General features: G+C 36.1%; 1 protein-coding gene across 4 annotated transcripts; it reads right to left on the bottom strand.

Annotated features, from left to right (window-relative positions):
• Nucleotides 1-199: 199 nt before the first annotated feature.
• Nucleotides 200-18,349, bottom strand: LOC307120683 (uncharacterized protein). 4 transcript variants are annotated; one of them, XM_079807816.1, is made up of 6 exons: nucleotides 18,268-18,308; nucleotides 18,126-18,169; nucleotides 13,576-13,762; nucleotides 11,184-12,125; nucleotides 5,742-6,632; nucleotides 200-1,244 (listed from the first exon to the last, which is right to left on the bottom strand). In XM_079807816.1, exons 3-6 carry the CDS (start codon nucleotides 13,607-13,609, stop codon nucleotides 1,171-1,173), a joined length of 1,941 nt encoding a protein of 646 aa, XP_079663942.1. In that variant the 5' UTR covers nucleotides 13,610-13,762; nucleotides 18,126-18,169; nucleotides 18,268-18,308; the 3' UTR covers nucleotides 200-1,170. The 4 variants fall into 4 exon arrangements, with proteins under 4 accessions (XP_079663942.1, XP_079663940.1, XP_079663941.1 ...); XM_079807814.1 differs by lacking the exon at nucleotides 18,126-18,169 and having other exon boundaries at nucleotides 18,268-18,349; XM_079807815.1 differs by having other exon boundaries at nucleotides 18,126-18,313.
• Nucleotides 18,350-18,925: the final 576 nt, after the last annotated feature.

The raw sequence follows: 18,925 nt of genomic DNA, 5'->3' as shown, positions 1-18,925 counted from the left end.
AGCAAAACATCGATGAAACAACATTTCAAACAAAAATAAGGGTAAAACAGTTACTGATGTAGACAGTAGTGATGGGCTGACCGAGGCTTTGTGAAGCAAATGTGCCATATTGTTTCGAAGCAATCAGCGACACCTAGTGGTCACTTGCATGTGTTGATCTGAAATTACATTCACAATGATCCCATTTTTTTTTTTTTTTAAGTAAAGTTTTTAACATCTGTCTGACAACTACATGATTTTGGTTTTGTAACCTGTAGCCTCCTAATTGTGAATAACTAGGGTTTTTTTTGGTCATAGAAATTAACATTAATAAAATAAATAAAGGCACAATGTGTCACATTTGTTACATAACAAATTTAATAAAAAATATTATTTGCTCTGCTGTTGAAGGACTTAGCCGACTTTTTTTTACATATAATTTTTCCAGACTTTTTCCCAAATATTTTTAGCAAGTACATACAAATGAGAGAAAATCACTGCTATCACACAATCTCTCCTCTCTCAGAATCCCACGAGGCGAAGATGGATTAACTTCACTTTAAAACTGTGGGGAATTAGGTTCATACAGATGTGTGACTGTGTGGTTTGTTCCCCTTTCAATCAAAGCAGTTTCGACATGCGCCACCTGATGAAACACTTCGAAGCTTAATTTAGCCATAGTCACTTGACATGGGTGTTTCAAAACATCTGCGCTTCGGGATCTCGACAAAGCACCAAAACGTCAGTCCTAGTAGACAGACAGACACAGTGTGGGGTGAAATATATTAGCATTCATTGAAAAATGTAAAACATGAAAAGCCCCTAATAATGATAATAGGCTACTTCATGGCTTTTTAGATATAACTAAAATCATGAAATGATTTATTCTTGATGCAAGAAAAATCAGCACATAATAAAAAGAGACATTCAATGTTTTTGATAAAATACCTGAAGCAAAAGAAGAAGAAAAAAGAATACCAATTAGAACAAAAGAGAGTAAAGCATCTCAAAAGAATAAAGTTGCAAAGTTATTTTCATAAACCTTCGTATACCTTCATAAAAGTGTAAACAAACTACAAGTGATACATATGCATTATAGGAAAATGTTATATAAAATAGAAACACAAAATAAAGCATTTAATTATATAATTTATACCATGAAGCAAAATGAAACAAGAATAAATAAAACATTTAGATGTTGTCCATCTTTGAGGTGTTTTCAATCTCTCGGTTTCTTTGTCCTGTTGCTTGTTGTGGCTGCCCTGCTGAAAAAACAAAACAATAGAAACCATCACAGAAGTTCTAATGGTTTCCACTAAAAATTAAGGGTGTAACGATACACTTACAAATTGCGATACTGAACTCACGATACAATACTATTGTGATATTTTAAGCCAAAATAAAGATTCTTTTTATTATTACTTTATTATTTTATGATCAGGACCACAAATATTCCCCCATTGCATTACTATAATTATTTTCAACATTGTCTATTATCTATAGTAGTTTAATGTAGTCCTTTCACTGAAACTCTGTAAACTTTAATTTGTTCCTTACGCAGTACTCGCACTTTTAATGCAGGCATTCGTTGGATCTTTTTCATAGACAATACACTCCCGCTCTCCCGCTATTAATGCACTATACATGTACGAATAAACCAAATCTGGTGATATAAATGATATTTGCACTTTCAGCATACACCCTTCAGATGATCAATGCAATCAATCACAGTTACAATCACAAGAAAGCATGTCAAAATGACTTATGGTCACATTTTTGTCATATCACATTTTTATATCGCAATATCTGGATATAACGATATATTTTTACACCCCTACTAAAAACACCATTACAAACCATCACCTAATGGTTTCAGAAGCAGTGTTGCCAAGTTCGCGGTTTTCCCGCAGAATTGGGCTACTGCTGTGCATGCTGATTTTTTTTTAGAGGGTTTGACATATAATTGTAATTCACTGAAATGTACACTATATTGCCAAAAGTTTTGTGACGCCTGCCTTTACATGCACATGAACTTTAATGCCATCCCATTCTTAATATGTAGAGTTTAATATGCAGTCGGACCACCCTTTGCAGCTCTAACAGCTTCAACTCTTCTGGGAAGGCTTTCCACAAGGTTTAGGAGTGTGTTTATGGGAATTTTTGACCATTCTTCTAGAAGCGCAGGCACTGATGTTGGACGAGAAGACCTGGCTCTCATGGTGCGTTCACACCGGACGCGATTCTCGCGAGTGATTTACATGTTAAGTCAATGCAGAGACGCGAAATGGCATTCTGCGGCGCGATTCGCACGATTGAGGCGGCGCGAAGGATGCGAATTGTGCGTTTTGAACGCGCGATTCGCGCGAAACGCTCAAGTTGAAAAATCTGAACTTTGGCGGATATTTCGCGCCGCGTTAACCAATCAGGAGCTTGCTCTAGTAGTGAAAACAATGAGGAGAAAATCTGTATATTAATATCTGGTTCAGACAATATGACTATCACTGTGATAACATTAAATGACATGAAACACAACCCAGTCTCTTTTTGTTAAATGCAAGTTTATATATGATCAATAATACAAAAGTATAAGTAATGTATAACAAGCTATACATGAAATAAAGGAAACAATGCAGTCAAACATTCAAAGTCAGTGCTAGTAGGCTAACGTTACAACTGCAACGTACAGTTATAGCCTAAAAATATAAAGTAATGAAACTTCACTTTGCCCTCAGCCTAAACTATTTGCCAGGGAACAAATTATAGATCCATGAGACCAAAGATCGACCGTTACAAGACGAATTATAGCTCGAGACACACCACAGAGACATCAGAGCCAGCGGCAGACGGCAGAAGGACTGGCCGAGGAAAGGTTGCCCTCGCCGGCTTTCACGTGCGCTGAGCGCCGCTGTCCGCTGGAGCTCACAGCTCCGACAACGGCAGATAAAATGTTCAAATAGGCACTGTTTATGTAAATAAACCACAGATTTGAGCTTTAAACAACTACATTATCGACTGAAAAAGTCTTAAAACTACGTTTTGTCACACATTAACAGTAGATATTAACAAAAAAAAGACATGTAAACACAGCCCATGTCAGCCATTTCTCAACGAGACGAGCTGCTGGCGGAAGCCCCGCCCATGACGCGAATTCGCATCTGTTGTGCAGTGAATGTCACGCGCGATTCGCGCGAGTAAACTCAAAATGTACACGCGTCCACCTTCGCGCGATAAGCGCGAATTATTCCCGCGAATCGCGTCCAGTGTGAACGCCACATCAGTCTCCGCTCTAATTCATCCCAAAGGTGTTGAGGTCAGGACTCTGTGCAGGCCAGTCGAGTCCCTCCACACAAACTCCTCATCCATGTCTTTATGGACTTGCACTTTGTGCACTGGTCAGTCATGTTGGGACAGGAAGGGGCCGTCCCCAAACTGTTCCCACAAAGTTGGGAGCATGAAATTGCCCAAAATGTCTTGGTGAAGCATTAAGAGTTCCTTTCACTGGAACTAACCCCTGAAAAACAACCCCACCCCATAATCCCCCCTCCACCAAATTTTACACTTGGCACAATGAAACCCATTCCGTTAAGCTCTCTATGCACTGTTCTTGTGCTTTAGTTATGTTTATTTTGTTATATTCTTGGACCTATCTTTTTAAAGAGACATTGGATGTTGAAAGGCACTAAATAAAAATAAAAATAATTATTATTAAGTTTGGAGGTCTGTAGCTATGGACTCTGCAGAAAGTTGTCGATTCTGCACACTGTGACCCTCAGCATGCGCTGATCCCGCTCTGTGATTTTACGTGGCCTATCACTTCGTGGCTGAGTTGCTGTTGTTCCCAATTGCTTCCATTTAGCTATAATCCCACTAACAGTTGAGCGTGGAATATTTAGTAGTGAGGAAATGTCGCAAACTGACTTATTGCACAGGTGGCCACCGATCACGGTACCACGCTTGAGTTCACTGAGAGCGACCCATTCTTTCACAAATGTTTGTAGAAGCATCTGCATGCCTAATGCTTGATTTATACACCTGTGGCCATGAAGGGATTGAACACCTGAATTCAGTGATTTGGAGGGGCAGCCCAATACTTTTGACGATATAGTGTATATTGAAATATTATACATTCTACCAATGATACAATTTTACAAGATAATGAATTTTGTAAGAAAGTGGCCTTTGAGCTCCCTTATGAAAACATACTGTTACAGTATGATTACTACTAGTGATTTTCAAGATTAAAATGGTTTATAACACATAACAGTGACTGCAAAATATGTATTTTAGGTATAGGATTGGCATATGTTGAGTTTTGATATTATAGGGCCATGTTGCTTGTTTTGGGCTATTTTTGATTGGCCTTTGGGCTGGTTATGTTACACAGATCTTGTCCTATTTTGGGCAATATTCCATTAGAATTTAATATTCTTAACATGCCACCAATAGAAGGCCACAAATTAGCAGTTTCCATTAAAACCAATACAATTCCCATTATAACCAGTAAAACCATTATAAATTCTATAAAGGTTTCTATTGTTTTTTTGTTTTTGTTTTTCAGAAGAGAAGTTGGGACAGATTTGGGGGGCAGATTTAAAAACTGTGTTTTCCATTTATTTGCATGACAATGTTTTGGGTGCCTTAAAACACAGTTTTAAAAAGTTTTGAAGTCCTTATGAAATCATCAATCTTATTTACTTTGTTAGCACACATTACAGGTTTTAAGGTGAACAATTAATCCGTGCAACTAAATACACAGAAAATTAATAGTTTGCCGTGGTAATCTTTAAAGGGTTAGTTCACCCAAAAATGAAAATTCTGTCATTAATTACTTACCCTCATGTCGTTCGACACCCGTAAGACCGTTAATCTTCAGACACAAATGAAGATATTTTAGTGTAAATCTGATGACGATTTCAAAACACGGCATCATGAAGCTTCGAAGCATTATGAATCAGTGAGTCGAATCATGATTCGGATCGCGTGTCAAACCGCCAAACTGCTGAAATTTGGCGATCCAAACTGCTGATTCGACTCACTGATTCATAACGCTTTGAAGCTTCATGAGGCCGTGTTTTGAAATCGTCATCACTATATAAGTCGTTATTTAGGTTTTTTTGCGCACAAAAACTATTCTTGCCGATTCATAAAGTTATTGTAGAACCACTGTAGTGAGATGGACTTTGTAACGACGTCTTTAGTACCTTTTAAGGGTCTTGAGAGTGAACCGTGCATTGTGCCAATGGAGGCCTTTCAGAGCATCAGATTTCAACTAAAATATCTTCATTTGTGTCTGAAGATGAACGGAGGTCTGACGGGTGTCGAACGGCATGAGGGTAAGTAATTAATGACAGAATTTTCATTTTTGGGTGAACTAACCCTTTAACCAATATCTTGAAAGTAACTTCCAGTCTGGAATGGAGTTCCCTTTCCGATGACGGCAGACGGCTTGGGTTTGAATATCCTTATCCTCTCCCCTCGAACCGTTAGTCTGCTATGAGCGAGAGATGGAGAGGAGGAGCACTGAAGTAAAACCCTGCCCTCTATTCAATATTCCGCTTCACTTGGAAATATGTCGCAGCACTGAAATAAAATCAGCTGCAACTTACGGTTCACTGGGACTTTAAAAAGATACAGTTATCTCTGCGTAAACTACAAATGTGCAAATTCAAGAAAACTGTGACGAAATGCGCATGAGTGTTAAGTGTTCTGTATTTCTTTACAAATAGACTTAAAAGTGCTGGATCTTGAGGCGAACTACTTACTGTGATTTTTGTTTGTATGAGTGTGTAGAGCAGATGAATGAGTGAAACTCTTCCCACATACAGTGCAGTGATACGGTTTCTCTCCAGTGTGGATCCTCTCGTGTTTTTTCAGATTTTCTGACTGACTGAATCTCTTGTCGCAGTGTGAACACTTGTAAGGTTTCTCTCCAGTGTGGATCCTCTTGTGAGTTTTCATGGCTCCTGAATCACTGAATGTCTTGTCGCAGTGTGAACACTTGTATGGTTTCTCTCCAGTGTGAGTTCTCTGGTGCCGATTGAGATCTTTAGTAGTAATAAAACCCTTCCCACACTCAAAGCACACATGAACTTTTTCACCTGTATGTATTTTCTGGTGAATATTTAAATTCTGCAGATGTGAAAAACTCTTTCCACATAAAGAACATGAATGTGGTTTCTCCTGTGAATGAACTGTCAGGTGTTTCTTCAGGCCTGAAGCCCTCAAAAATGTTTTGCCACATTGATCACATCCGTGCAGTTTCTCTCCAGTGTGGATGTTCATGTGTTCCTTAAGGTTTCCTTGTTGTGTGAAACTCAACCCACACTGATCACATGTAAACGGTTTCTCTCCTGTGTGGATCCTCATGTGAACCTTGAGATTTTGATTGTGTGTGAAACTCTTCCCACACTGATCACATGTGAATGGTTTCTCTCCAGTGTGGCTCCTTGTGTGAACCATGAGATTTTTTTTGCGTGTGAAACACTTCCCACACTGATCACATGTGAACAGTTTCTCTCCGGTGTGAATCCTCATGTGAAGTTTGAGACTCTGTTTGCGTGTGAAACTCTTTCCACATTGATGGCAGGTAAATTTATCTCCAGTTTTGACATGATGTTTCTCCTCTTCACTCTCCTCATTCTCCAGCATCACATCTGAAACGAAAGTAAAAAAATATATATATATTTTAAACAAATCATTAAAAATCAAAAAGAAATGTGAAGTGAAAGTAGTTTTAATGTATTTTTATAAATCTCCTTCCATGAACGAGGTACATTGAACTCTTACTTTTAATTTTTTTTTGGCACAAATCTTATGTTTCTGTAGTGAGAGCTATTAAATGTTAGATCAACTCCACAATGATCTAACATAATATTAACATTTAAAAAAACGATACAATAGTACCAGTACTGTAGCTTTCCTATCGCTCAAACAGAAGAGCGTGGCGCTAGCAATGTTCAATTCCCAGGGAAAGCAAGAACTGACAAAATGTAAAATGTGTACTTTGAATGCAATGTAAGTCGCTTTGGATAAAAGTTCTGACAGTCTCTCATATTAATATTTAATTTATTTTACTAAAAAACAAATTCTCATCCAAACATTTAAATTCCTGAATTTACTGTTTTTGCGTATCACACAAGTATTTGAATGTCCATGTTTATGTGCTTCGTTGTAAATCTGTTCATCATATGAAGCCATAGTGTCTCTTCAGAAGGCTTAGATTTGTATTAAAACACTCGATTGTTTTTTTTACGATGCCTTTATGACATTTTTTGGATCTTTTCATTTTTAGAGGAATGGAATGAGAGGGACAGAAATCTCTCAGGTTTGGAAGTTGAACAAAAATCTTATAGGTTTGAAACGACATGAGGGTCAGTACATGATAACAGAATTTACATTTTTGGGTGAATTATACTTTATAAATACAGTAAGTTGAGCCTTGTAAATTTTAATTAAAAAAATATATTTTTATATAATTTATATAATTTTAATATCGCAATCTCTCGATATAATGATGTATAATTACACCCCTACTAATAATACCATTACAAACCATCAAGAGTTAACCATTAAAACCATCACCTAATGGTTTCAGCAGAAGTATTGCCAAGTTGCGGTTTTCCCCAGAGAATTTGGCTACTTATGAACTGCTGCACATGCTGATTTTTTCCCCCGCGGTTTAGAGAGTTTGACATATAATTGTAATTCACTGAAAAGCATATAATGAAATGTTATACATCCTACCAATAATAATATTTCAAAACACTGCGCACACCTTCTCACTGGAACTTTCTCTTTCCTTGTTTGGCTCGTTTGTTTCATTTTGTGTCTGTTGTACCATTTCTTCCCTAATAAATTGGAATATATTTATTTTTATTATTTTATTTTATTTATATAATATTTTGCTGACTTTATACCATGGATTATATGTGGCACCAGTCGTCAGGGGGTCAACGGGTCATTTGCCCACTTTAGTGGGTAATCGGACAAGTAATGGGTTTGTGGATGCTGAGGGTGGTCTTTAGGTCAGGGTCTCCCCCTATAGGCATCCGAAGCCCCCCTGTTCCGGGGTAATCAAGTGTGGGTCCACGGGCAGAGGTAATCACGAAACATCCGAACGGGTCATTTATCAAAGGTCATCTGTCATCCAAATTCACCCTGCAATACCTCCGAGTCATTATGCGCCCAACGGCAATCGATTAACATGGGCTTTTGTCCGAGAACCCCCTAAATAGACTTCCTCACGGGCAGGGACTTTTTGAGGGGGAAATGTTAACTCTATTAACCCTTTACCTGTGCTATGTCATCTTCTGTTTTATTTCTAGTTGATTTCAATATCCAGGTTGATACTGATTATGCAAAATCCCACAAACTTATGTCCGTGTTTGAATGTTTTAATCTTGTACAACATGTGGATTGTCCTGCTCTGAGGTCAGACAGATCAGACCACAACCTCAGAAAGTTACTATGTCTGATTTAGAAGAAATTTAGGGTAACATATTTGAAGAAATGGTAGAGCACCATAAAACATCAACCTGCACCCTTGACACACTGGCCACTTCTTTTTTCGAAAATGTGTTTAATTGTTTAGAAGCAGATCTCTTAAAGGGTTAGTTCACCCAAAAATGAAAATTATGTCATTAATTCCTCACCCTCATGTCGTTCGACACCCATAAGACCTCCGTTCATCTTCGGAACACAAATGAAGATATTTTAGTGTAAATCCGATCGCTCAGAAAGGCCTCCATTGGCACAATGCACTTTACACTCTCAAGACCCTTAAAAGACACTAAAGACGTCGTTACAAAGTCCATCTCACTACAGTGGTTCTACAATAACTTTATAAAGCGACGAGAATAGTTTTTGTGCGCAAAAAAACCCTAAATAACGACTTATATAGTGATGACCGATTTCAAAACACGGCATCATGAAGCTTCGAAGCGTTATGAATCAGTGAGTCGATTCAGCGGTTTGAATCGCCAAAGTCACGTGATTTCAGCAATTTGGCGGTTTGACACGCGATCCGAATCATGATTCGACACACTGATTCATAACGCTCCGAACCGCTGAATCGACTCACTGATTCATAACGCTTTGAAGCTTCATGATGCATTATTTTGAAATCGGTCATCACTATATAAGTCGTTATTTAGGTTTTTTTTTGCGCACAAAAACTATTCTCATCGCTTTATAAAGTTATTGTAGAACCACTATAGTGAGATGGACTTTGTAACGATGTCTTTAGTGTCTTTTAAGGGTCTTGAGAGTGTAAAGTGCATTGAGCCAATGGAGGCCTTTCTGAGCCATCAGATTTCAACTAAAATATCTTCCTTTGTGTTCCGAAGATGAACGGAGGTCTTACGGGTGTCGAACGACATGAGGGTAAGTAATTAATGACAGAATTTTCATTTTTGGGTGAACTAACCCTTTAAAGTGGCAAATTCCTCACTTCTTTCTGGGACTTTCAGCAAAACGCTTCGGCATAGACTAGGGCTGCACGATTAATCGAAATCGAACCACAAATTGCGATTTGGCTTATGTGCGATTATAAAAGCGCAAAGGCTGCGATTTTAATGAAATAAATATATGCCCAGCATGTCAGTGAAGAGCGACTCCATGATCAGTAGCCTAAACGCTGCTCCGTCTGAAAGCACTGCGAGTTTGAGTCACTTATAACGTGCGCTTGAAAAAGCAATGTGTCAAACATCTTCACAAACTAGTAATGCAAAGCGTTCATAAACCTGTTGTCCAACAAAATACAACGTTTAATAACAGGTTTTAACTCACTTCACATAGTCGGTCGAGCTGATGTGGCTTCTTATCACAGAATGTCAATCAGCACTGCATAATTTATTATTGTGAAAATACCCGAGAAGGCTTGAAGAACTCAAATACACCATATCTTGTCGCAGAAGTATTATCTTCATGTTTAATCAGTCAAAGCGTTTCCATCTTCGTTTTATTCAGCATACAGCAGGAGTGTCACATTAGGGATTTCCCATAGGGATTTCCTGAAAACGAACGATTACTTCTCTGACGCAAATGTGCCGTTTCTGCGCGAGTGCGCCCTCTGGCCTCCAGTATAAATGAAACTTTTGGGTAGAAAAAATAAATTTATTTAGAGAGAAGTATTATTTTTCTATGACAATCCATTTGTTTTTCTTCAATGTACAGGAGTTTTAATCCCCACAGTGGATGCATAAGAGGCTAATATTTCATATTATAGACATAGACTTTAAGAAATTTATATCACAGATAAAAGGCACAGATTTTTATAATAATAATTGTTTTTTACAATAAATCCTTAGACCTTTCTGATGATTTTTAGTCATAGGCTGTCTGCATATTAACAGGAAACCCATCATGTTTTAGTTTCTGTCAAATATAAATATTATTATTATTATAGTTATATTTATTCTAGGGCTGTCAAAAGATTAATCGCGATTAATCGCATCCAAAATAAAAGTTTGTGTTTACACAATATATGTGTGTGTACTCTGTTAATTATTATTTATATATAAATACACACACAAGCATGTATATATATTTAAGAAAAAAATATTATTTTTTATATATAAAACATTTATATTTATATATATTATAGATTATATAAATGTATATACAGTATATACATGCAAATATTTCTTAAATATATACATGAACGTGTGTGTATTTATATAAAAATAATAATTAACAGAGTACACACACATATATTATGTAAACACAAACTTTTATTTTGGATGCGATTAATCGCGATTAATTTTTTGACAGCCCTAATTTATTCTTAAATGCTCTATTTTTTTTTTTTTAATAATGAATGTTATTGTAATAGTAATATTTCTTATTTAGCAATAATACTAATCATCATAATTATTATTAGCCATATTAATATATAAACCCAACACTTTTCATTTGTAAAAAAATAAATAACTAAATAACTAATAATAACCATCTGCCTTTTTCCACCTCTGTAATATTGCTTGTTCACATTTGTTCTTAAATATCAATGATGGTGAGACTCTGGTTCATGCTTTAATTACATCATGCATAGATTACTGTAATTCTCTATTTTTCAGTTTACCAACTACCACACTCAATAAACTTCAATACATTCACAACTCTGCAGCCAGACCAGATAGTGGGCAAATGACCCGTTTCTTTACAAAGAGACTTAAAAGTGCTGGATCTTGAGGTGATCTACTTACTGTGATTGGTTTTGGCATGACTGTGTAGAGCAGATGAATGAGTGAAACTCTTCCCACATGCAGTGCAGTGATACGGTTTCTCTCCAGTGTGGATCCTCTCGTGTCTTTTCAGGCCTCCTGACTCACTGAATGTCTTGTCACAGTGTGAACACATGTAAGGTTTCTCTCCAGTGTGGATCCTCTCGTGTGTTTTCAGATGTTCTGACTGAGTGAATGTCTTGTCACAGTGTGAACACTTGTATGGTTTCTCTCCAGTGTGAGTTCTCTGGTGCCGATTCAAATCTTTAGTAGTAATAAAACTCTTCCCACATTCAAAGCACACATGAACTTTTTCACCCGTATGTATTTTCTGGTGAATATTTAAATTCTGCAGATGTGAAAAACTCTTTCCACACAAAGAACATGAATGTGGTTTCTCCTGTGAATGAACTCTCAGGTGTTTCTTCAGGCCTGAAGTGCACAAAAATGTTTTGCCACATTGATCACATCCGTGCAGCTTTTCTCCAGTGTGGATGTTCATGTGTTCCTTAAGGTTTCCCTGTTGTGTGAAACTCATCCCACACTGATCACATGTGAACGGTTTCTCTCCTGTGTGGATCCTCATGTGAACCTTGCGATTTTGATTGTGAGTGAAACTCTTCCCACACTGATCACATGTGAATGGTTTCTCTCCAGTGTGGCTCCTCATGTGAACCATGAGATTCTTTTTGCGTGTGAAACACTTCCCACACTGATCACATGATAACAGTTTCTCTCCGGTGTGAATCTTTGTGTGATCCTTGAGACTCTGTTTGCGTGTGAAACTCTTCCCACACTGACGGCAGGTGAAACATTTCTTGTCTCTTCTCTTCAGTAAAGAAATACTTTCAGTCTGTGACCAAGCTTTTTCTCCAGTTTTGACATGTTTCTCCTCTTCACTCTCCTCATTCTTCAGCATCACATCTGAAACGAAAGTTAAAATATACATTTGAAATTAAACATTAAATATCAAAGAGAATTGTAAAGTGAAAGTATACATTAAATCATTTTAAAAACTATACAATAGTGCTACAGTTCTGACAGTCCACCCTTTAGAATTATCAGGACAAAATAAAAAGGGTCTTTATTACTTATGAATATTAAATTAATACAACCTCAGATGAACAACAACACAACATATCACACTGTCATTATGTACTTAACATGGAGAATGTGACAATCTAAGTACCCCCTATGATAAATAACTTAAAAGTAAACTTTTTCTATAAGACTTTATTAGTCTCACCATGTTGTGGAGGGATTTTGGCCCACTCTTCTTTACAAAATTTCTTCAGTTCATTGAGGTTTGTGGGCACCGGTTTATGCACAGCTATTAAATGTCCCGCCACAGCATTCCAATCGATTGACGTCTGGACTTTGACCAGGCCAGTGCAACACCTTGATTCTTTTCTTCTTCAGCCATTCTGTTGAAGATTTGCTGGTGTGCTTGGAATCATTGTCCTATTCAATGACCCAATTTCTGCCAAGCTTTAGCTGTTTGTCAGATGGCCTTACATTTGACTCTAGTATACAATATATTGCCAAAAGTTTTGTGACGCCTGCCTTTACATGCACATGAACTTTATTGCCATCCAATTCTTAATCTGTAGGGTTTAATATAGAGTCCTCCACACCAAACTCCTCATCCATGTCTTTATGGAGCGACGCTTTGTGCACTGGTCAGTCATGTTGGGACAGGAAGGGGCCGTCCCCAAACTGTTCCCACAAAGTTTGGAGCATGAAATTGTCCAAAATGTCTTGGTGAAGCATTAAGAGTTCCTTTCACTGGAACTAAGGGGCCAAGTTTTTTGTTAAATATTGACACAGTGTAATATGTGTTGTGTTGTTGTTCATTTGGGTTGTATTTGCCTAATTTTAAGACTTGCCAAGGACCAGATGATTTTTTATTATGTAAAACCATATTTTCTATGTGACTTTTTTGATATTATTTTTTGTTTTTGTCCTACTACAAACACTAAATCTGATGAACTGCTTTCTATCCTTATTGTTCTTCAGCCATATGAATGAAGAATCAGGAATAAACAGGCTCCAGAATCAAATCACTGAGGGTGCTTCTGAAATTACTGAGGGTGCTCTAGTAAAGTGCAGATAGGCTAAGCAACGGCTCCACCATAGCAGTGTGTACAGTGAGAAATTTATGATTATTTATTTACAAGTAATTTACCAATAATTGGAATTTCAAAAATATTTTGCTACAAATTGTCTATTAATCTATTAGTCTGCCTTTACATTGCTTCAATGTGTTACTAGTATTGTAACATGTCATCTTCCTTAGAAACAGAAAAAAAGGTTTTTGTGAATTTAGATTTTTATTTATTTATTATTTTTGGAGCATAAAAAAATAAACACCAACCTCTTTGTTCTTCAGTGTGTTCTGGATCTCTCATGTTCTCACTGTCCTTCAATAAACTCTGTCTCTGCAGATTTCAGCTCTTCCTGATGGGCTGATGCTCGTCTTCACTTGTAGGCTGATGTGAATATTCCAGCATTTATTGGTGAATTGCAGTGGGAGGAGCTTCACTGAAGGAGGAGGAGCAGATCTGACAAAATCAAGAACAAAATCACTGAGTTTGTTTTTATACTAACTCACAGATTGATGTATCTATTTAGTAAAAAAAAGTAAAGTAAACTTGTTTAAAAAGTAAATTAATGGCAAAGTGCTTTGCACTTTTTTATTTCTAAGAATTTCATTCACATACTTTTCCCCCTACATTAATCTTACCTCTCATTAACATTTAGGCAAAAATTATAGAAAAAATAGGGAGTACAACAATTAACAGATACCAAATATAAGTAATGTAAGAATAAAATAAATAAAGAATAAACTTAGAAAAATAAATGTACAAATTTGAAAGAAACAAATAACGCACCGATTCACTTTAACTTGACTTGTTTTTGTTTGTTGTGTTTTATTTTATATGGTTTATTACGGATTAATGAAATAAATGCTGTTATGATTAGGGCTGAATGATTAATTCCATTTGCGATAATATCTCTATATGATAAAACACTTTTTTTAACACTCTGGTCACGTGACACGTAAGAGTAAAACAGTCTGCAAAACAAGCTTTAACTTGGCACGTTGCGCCTACAGGTCTGGTCTAAAGCAAAGAACCGTTTGTGTTTAATCTATCTAATATTGTGTTGGTCATACTATACAACAGGGGTGGGAGAAAAGATCCTCTCTCCAATGATTCTGGATCAATTCTGAGCTTAGATTCTAACTGCAGGTGCCCAATTACGCTGTGTGTGTTTTAGAAACAACCGTTACAAATGCTCTACGAAGGCTTCATTTATGTCGTTTGGAGTGCAGTGTGCTTGTATATTAAAAATAGTAAACTCACTGACAGAAGGCTTTCAGTTTCAAATTAGGGATCGACCGATATGTATTTTTTAGTGCCGATACCGATTTTTTTTTCATCAGCCTTAGCCGATGACCGATACGGGCTGCCGATTTTCTTGAGTTGATATTGCTTTTGCTCCCTCAATTTACAACATAAAAATGACACAATGATCAGGATGATAACAATTTAAAATGTACAATTTAAAAAAAGGAACATTTATTGAACTAAAAAAAACTATATTTAACAAATAGTAAAAACAGGTGAGGTAGAACAAGAAAAAAAAAAAAAAGAGTTCAGTGGTGAAAATAAATTCTGAAAATAAATATTTAAGCATAAATAAAATAATTACACTATTGCACACAGTATCAAGCAAGCATCATAATAAAGTGCACACTGACTGTACTATACTTCATTTAAAACTATTTACAACCTAGTCATTTAATGGTTACACTCTAAAAAATGCTGGGTTAAAAATAACCTAAGTTGGGTTGAATATGGACTAACCCAGCAATTGGGTTAGTCCATTTTCAACCCAACTTGGGTTATTTTTAACCCAGCATGTTTTAGAGTGTAGGTGCACTTCACTTAATCTCTTGTAGAGCAACACCAGCGGTAATTCAGGAAAAAATCTCCCAATGCTCCATGTGAAACTTCAGTCTTTCGAACTTTTACCATTGTGTCAATTCTCAATTGATTTTGATTAATATGCGCGAGGGAGAGCGAGACAGTTTGAAGACGGTGAGAGCTGCCCTGTGGACGCCTGTCTGGAAATAATGCAGGGGAAAAAGTATTGGCGAACGCAGCAGCCTTGTATCAGCCGATGCCGATACACGTAAAAATCGCAAATATCGTCCCGATATATCAGCCGGCCGATATATCGGTCTAACACTATTTCAAATGCCACGCTTTGTGAAGAGAGCTTGCGCACACGGCTGTGTGTGTCTCAAAATGCTTTTATGACGCAAAACTAATGTCTTACGGAATTAAACCGACAGCACGAACCACATCTTATATTTTAAAAGAGATCTGTGCATTAGTGTGAATCTCTCGCTCTCTGTGATGTCATCAGGGGTACTTCAGCGCTGGGAAGATGAATGCAGTGTTTCCCCTACAATGTATTGCCAGCCGCCGCTGGATTTTCAGCGCCACTGCAAAATCTTCACATGATCAGTAATATCACGACATTCACTTACACACTGTAAAGGAGAGAGAGAGATTGACGATGGCCAGAGAACTAAACAAAAATGTAGTCTGCTTACACTTTCACAATATCACAGGGCTGTGATATTAATCTTATTTTCGCTTCCAAGGATTAAAAAAAGAAGATATGAGGTAAAACTATTATAAACTATGCTCGCGCATCGTCTAGCACAACTTCCTTCCCTTCACAGCGCTGTCATTTCTCCCCAAACATGTATTTAACGTCAAATTCAGCACAATCCGTGATTGTTGTCAAATGCACACTCCACTTTGGCTAAATTGCAGAACGTGTTTGATTAAATGAAAAGCACAATAATCCGCGCAATAGACGCTGTTTCCAAGTTCAAGGCGGGTGTGTGTGTGTGTGTGTACGCACGCTGCGAAACGGACCGACTTGCACATATGCTTCGTGTGCGCGACTAAACCATCAAATACACAACAAAATAGCCTATCTCAAAATGACAGGCTTGGAGAGTATTCACTTAAACACAGTTTAGCTTAAATGGGCGTAAAGGGGAGAATGATTTTAGATCTGCGTCTTAAAGGGGCAGCATCTAATAAACCTGGTGACGATTGAGCCATAATGTGAATCAAAACAACTATATATATATATATATATATATATATATATATATATATATATATATATATATATATATATATATATATATATATATATATATATATATATATATATATATATTCGATTAATAAAAACGTAAGGTAAAAAAAAACATCATGTAATAATATTTCACAATATTAGGCTACTGTTTTTTCCGGTATTTTTAATTAAATAAATGCAGGCTTGATAAGCATGAGACTTTTTGCAAAAACATAAAATAGTATCCAAATTTTTGCAGTATTTATTTATTTTTTTTAGATATTGCCCCTTTCTTACATTTGAGCCCTTGCCCCTTAGGAACTTTTTGCACGTCCCTGCAGGTTATTGAAGTAAAATAGGCTATAAGCTAGTCACCTTTTAAACTAATGAAAAGCTTAATTTGGATTTTAATGTTCAAAATGTCTATTTCTATCCACAAAACTTGCCAGAAGTCATGGTTTAAGGGTTTTTTTTTTTTTTTATTCCGGAGGTGCATGCCCCCGGACCCCCCGACGAGCGGCTAACCTCCGGCACGTATCAGCACCGCTGCTGGAAAAAATTCTAGGGGAAACACTGGAATGTGTATTTAAACTGGGTCATTTATGTAGTAGAAATGTGAAATTATTTTTTAATTTGGTGCCTTCTAGACTGAGAAAAGACAGAAAATGTATTTGTCTCATGTGGATGAAAGACAACACATCCCAGAATGCACTTGCTTTGCTGCCCTACGAGGTCACTTCCAAAGCCACGGCTACTGGGGCCGGATTCACGAAAATCTTCTTGAGAAAGAAGTTAAGAAAATTCTTAAGATGAATTCTAAGAAGTTCAGAAGAATGTTTCTAAGCGCAATTCTTGAAAAATTCTTAAGAAGTTCTAAATCGCTGAAGTAACCCTTTAATAATAAAGCAACAGTAAAGCTGAGAAAGAGAAAAATCACTCACAGCTCTTGAATGGAAAACATTCAGATACTCTTAAAAACTGAAAGCACTCTTTGTTCATTGCTTGTGATATGTTTTTTTGTTCCTCTATTATTTACTAGTTTTTATGTTTTGAAGCTATATTAGTCTATCAATTCTTAACATACAATTGTTTTAATTTATTTTTTTGAATGTCTAATTATTTTAAAAACTACTTATAATTACATATATATATTAAAAAAATATTTTAAGTTTTATTAATAAGATTAATTAATAAGAAAACAATTAAAGAATTGTTTTGGAATTAGATTGTGAGGTGCCTAAAGATTCCCACTATTACTATACAATGATTTATTACTCATCTTTGTTGAATAATACATTAGATAAAGAGCTTAAAACAAAAATCACATTAAATTGCAATCGCAATATTGGTATTAAAATAAATAAATAAAATAAAATCACAATTAGACTATCTTCAAAAAATGTCCTAGCCATAATGAATGAGGTGAAAACAGGATCTATTGACATGAAATAAAGAGGCTTTTCAGCTGCTCTGATAATAGTGATGATAGACTATCAATACTCATTAAACAAGGCATTCAGGATCAGCAGCAGATCATCTCACTTTATTCACACTATTCTGAGCTAGAAACAGATTGTTGGAGTCTGAATATATGATAAAAGTGCTGTAATATTACTATTATTTCTCTAATTATACAGAAAAAATAGCATTAATATAAAGACAGAAACGTATGACACCTTTATCAACCATTGTAATTTGTCTATATGAATCTAAATATAGTTCAATTTATAACAACAATGTAGTTTGCTAACATCTTACCGTTTTGTATGTGGAGTGAAACAGGCAAATCATAAAACCTTCTTCTTTGAAAATAATCGTTTAGTTAGCAGACACACAAATAGCGCCATACCCAACATTTTAGAAATGATCCCGTAATTGTTGCTTAAACAAACTGTCTTACCATAAAATAGCGTGAACTGTTTACCTCAGAAGACTTGAGACAGACTGAAGGAGCGCGCAGATGATGACGTCATCAGCGCGACACGCGATCAACGGTAGATTATAAAAAACGTATTTTCCGATGTAATTAAAATTATGAAATTATTTATTCTTGATGTAAGAAGAATCAGCAGACAATAGATGTTTCTGATAACATGATTAATAGGCTACTTGGTGTAACAAATAAAAAAGTAAAAAAATGAGAACAAATTAGATTTTATTTTTATTGACCAACAAGATAAAGCATCTCAAGAGAACGAAAGTGAAGGACAGCTGAAAACCTACATGACAGCATATCTTACATCTGCGTATTTAAAAAAAAAACTACAAGTGATGCATGCAGTATAAGACAATTTAACATAAAATTAAAATCATAAAGCAAAATGAAAATGTATGTCATGAAGCAAAATTACATACAAGCAAAAAACATAAAAAATACAAGTTATACAGTCCATATTTCGAGTTGATCTGAATCTTGAAGATGAACTTTATTCTGTGACAAATTTAGACTGTTTCTTTCACCTGTTGCTCGTTGTGGCTGCCCTGCTGGGAAAAAAAAATATTATTAACTTTATTTTAATAGACTATAAAATTGGCATTTGCCAAGCCAATATTTAAAA

The sequence above is a fragment of the Gobio gobio genome (genome assembly GCF_949357685.1).
Source record: "Gobio gobio genome assembly, chromosome: 24".
Classification (NCBI taxonomy): Eukaryota; Metazoa; Chordata; class Actinopteri; order Cypriniformes; family Gobionidae; genus Gobio; species Gobio gobio.
Note: the sequence above shows the minus strand (reverse complement) of the source record. Positions and strands in the feature narration are given on the sequence as shown.

Coding starts and splice junctions, on each gene's coding strand:
- LOC307120683 (XM_079807814.1), bottom strand. CDS start 13,609: ATGAGAGATCCAGAACACACTGAAGAACAAAGAG. Junction 6,633..11,183: donor TCATGCCAAAACCAATCACA/GTAAGTAGATCA, acceptor CTTTCGTTTCAG/ATGTGATGCTGGAGAATGAG. Junction 1,245..5,741: donor TCATACAAACAAAAATCACA/GTAAGTAGTTCG, acceptor TTGTTTTTTCAG/CAGGGCAGCCACAACAAGCA.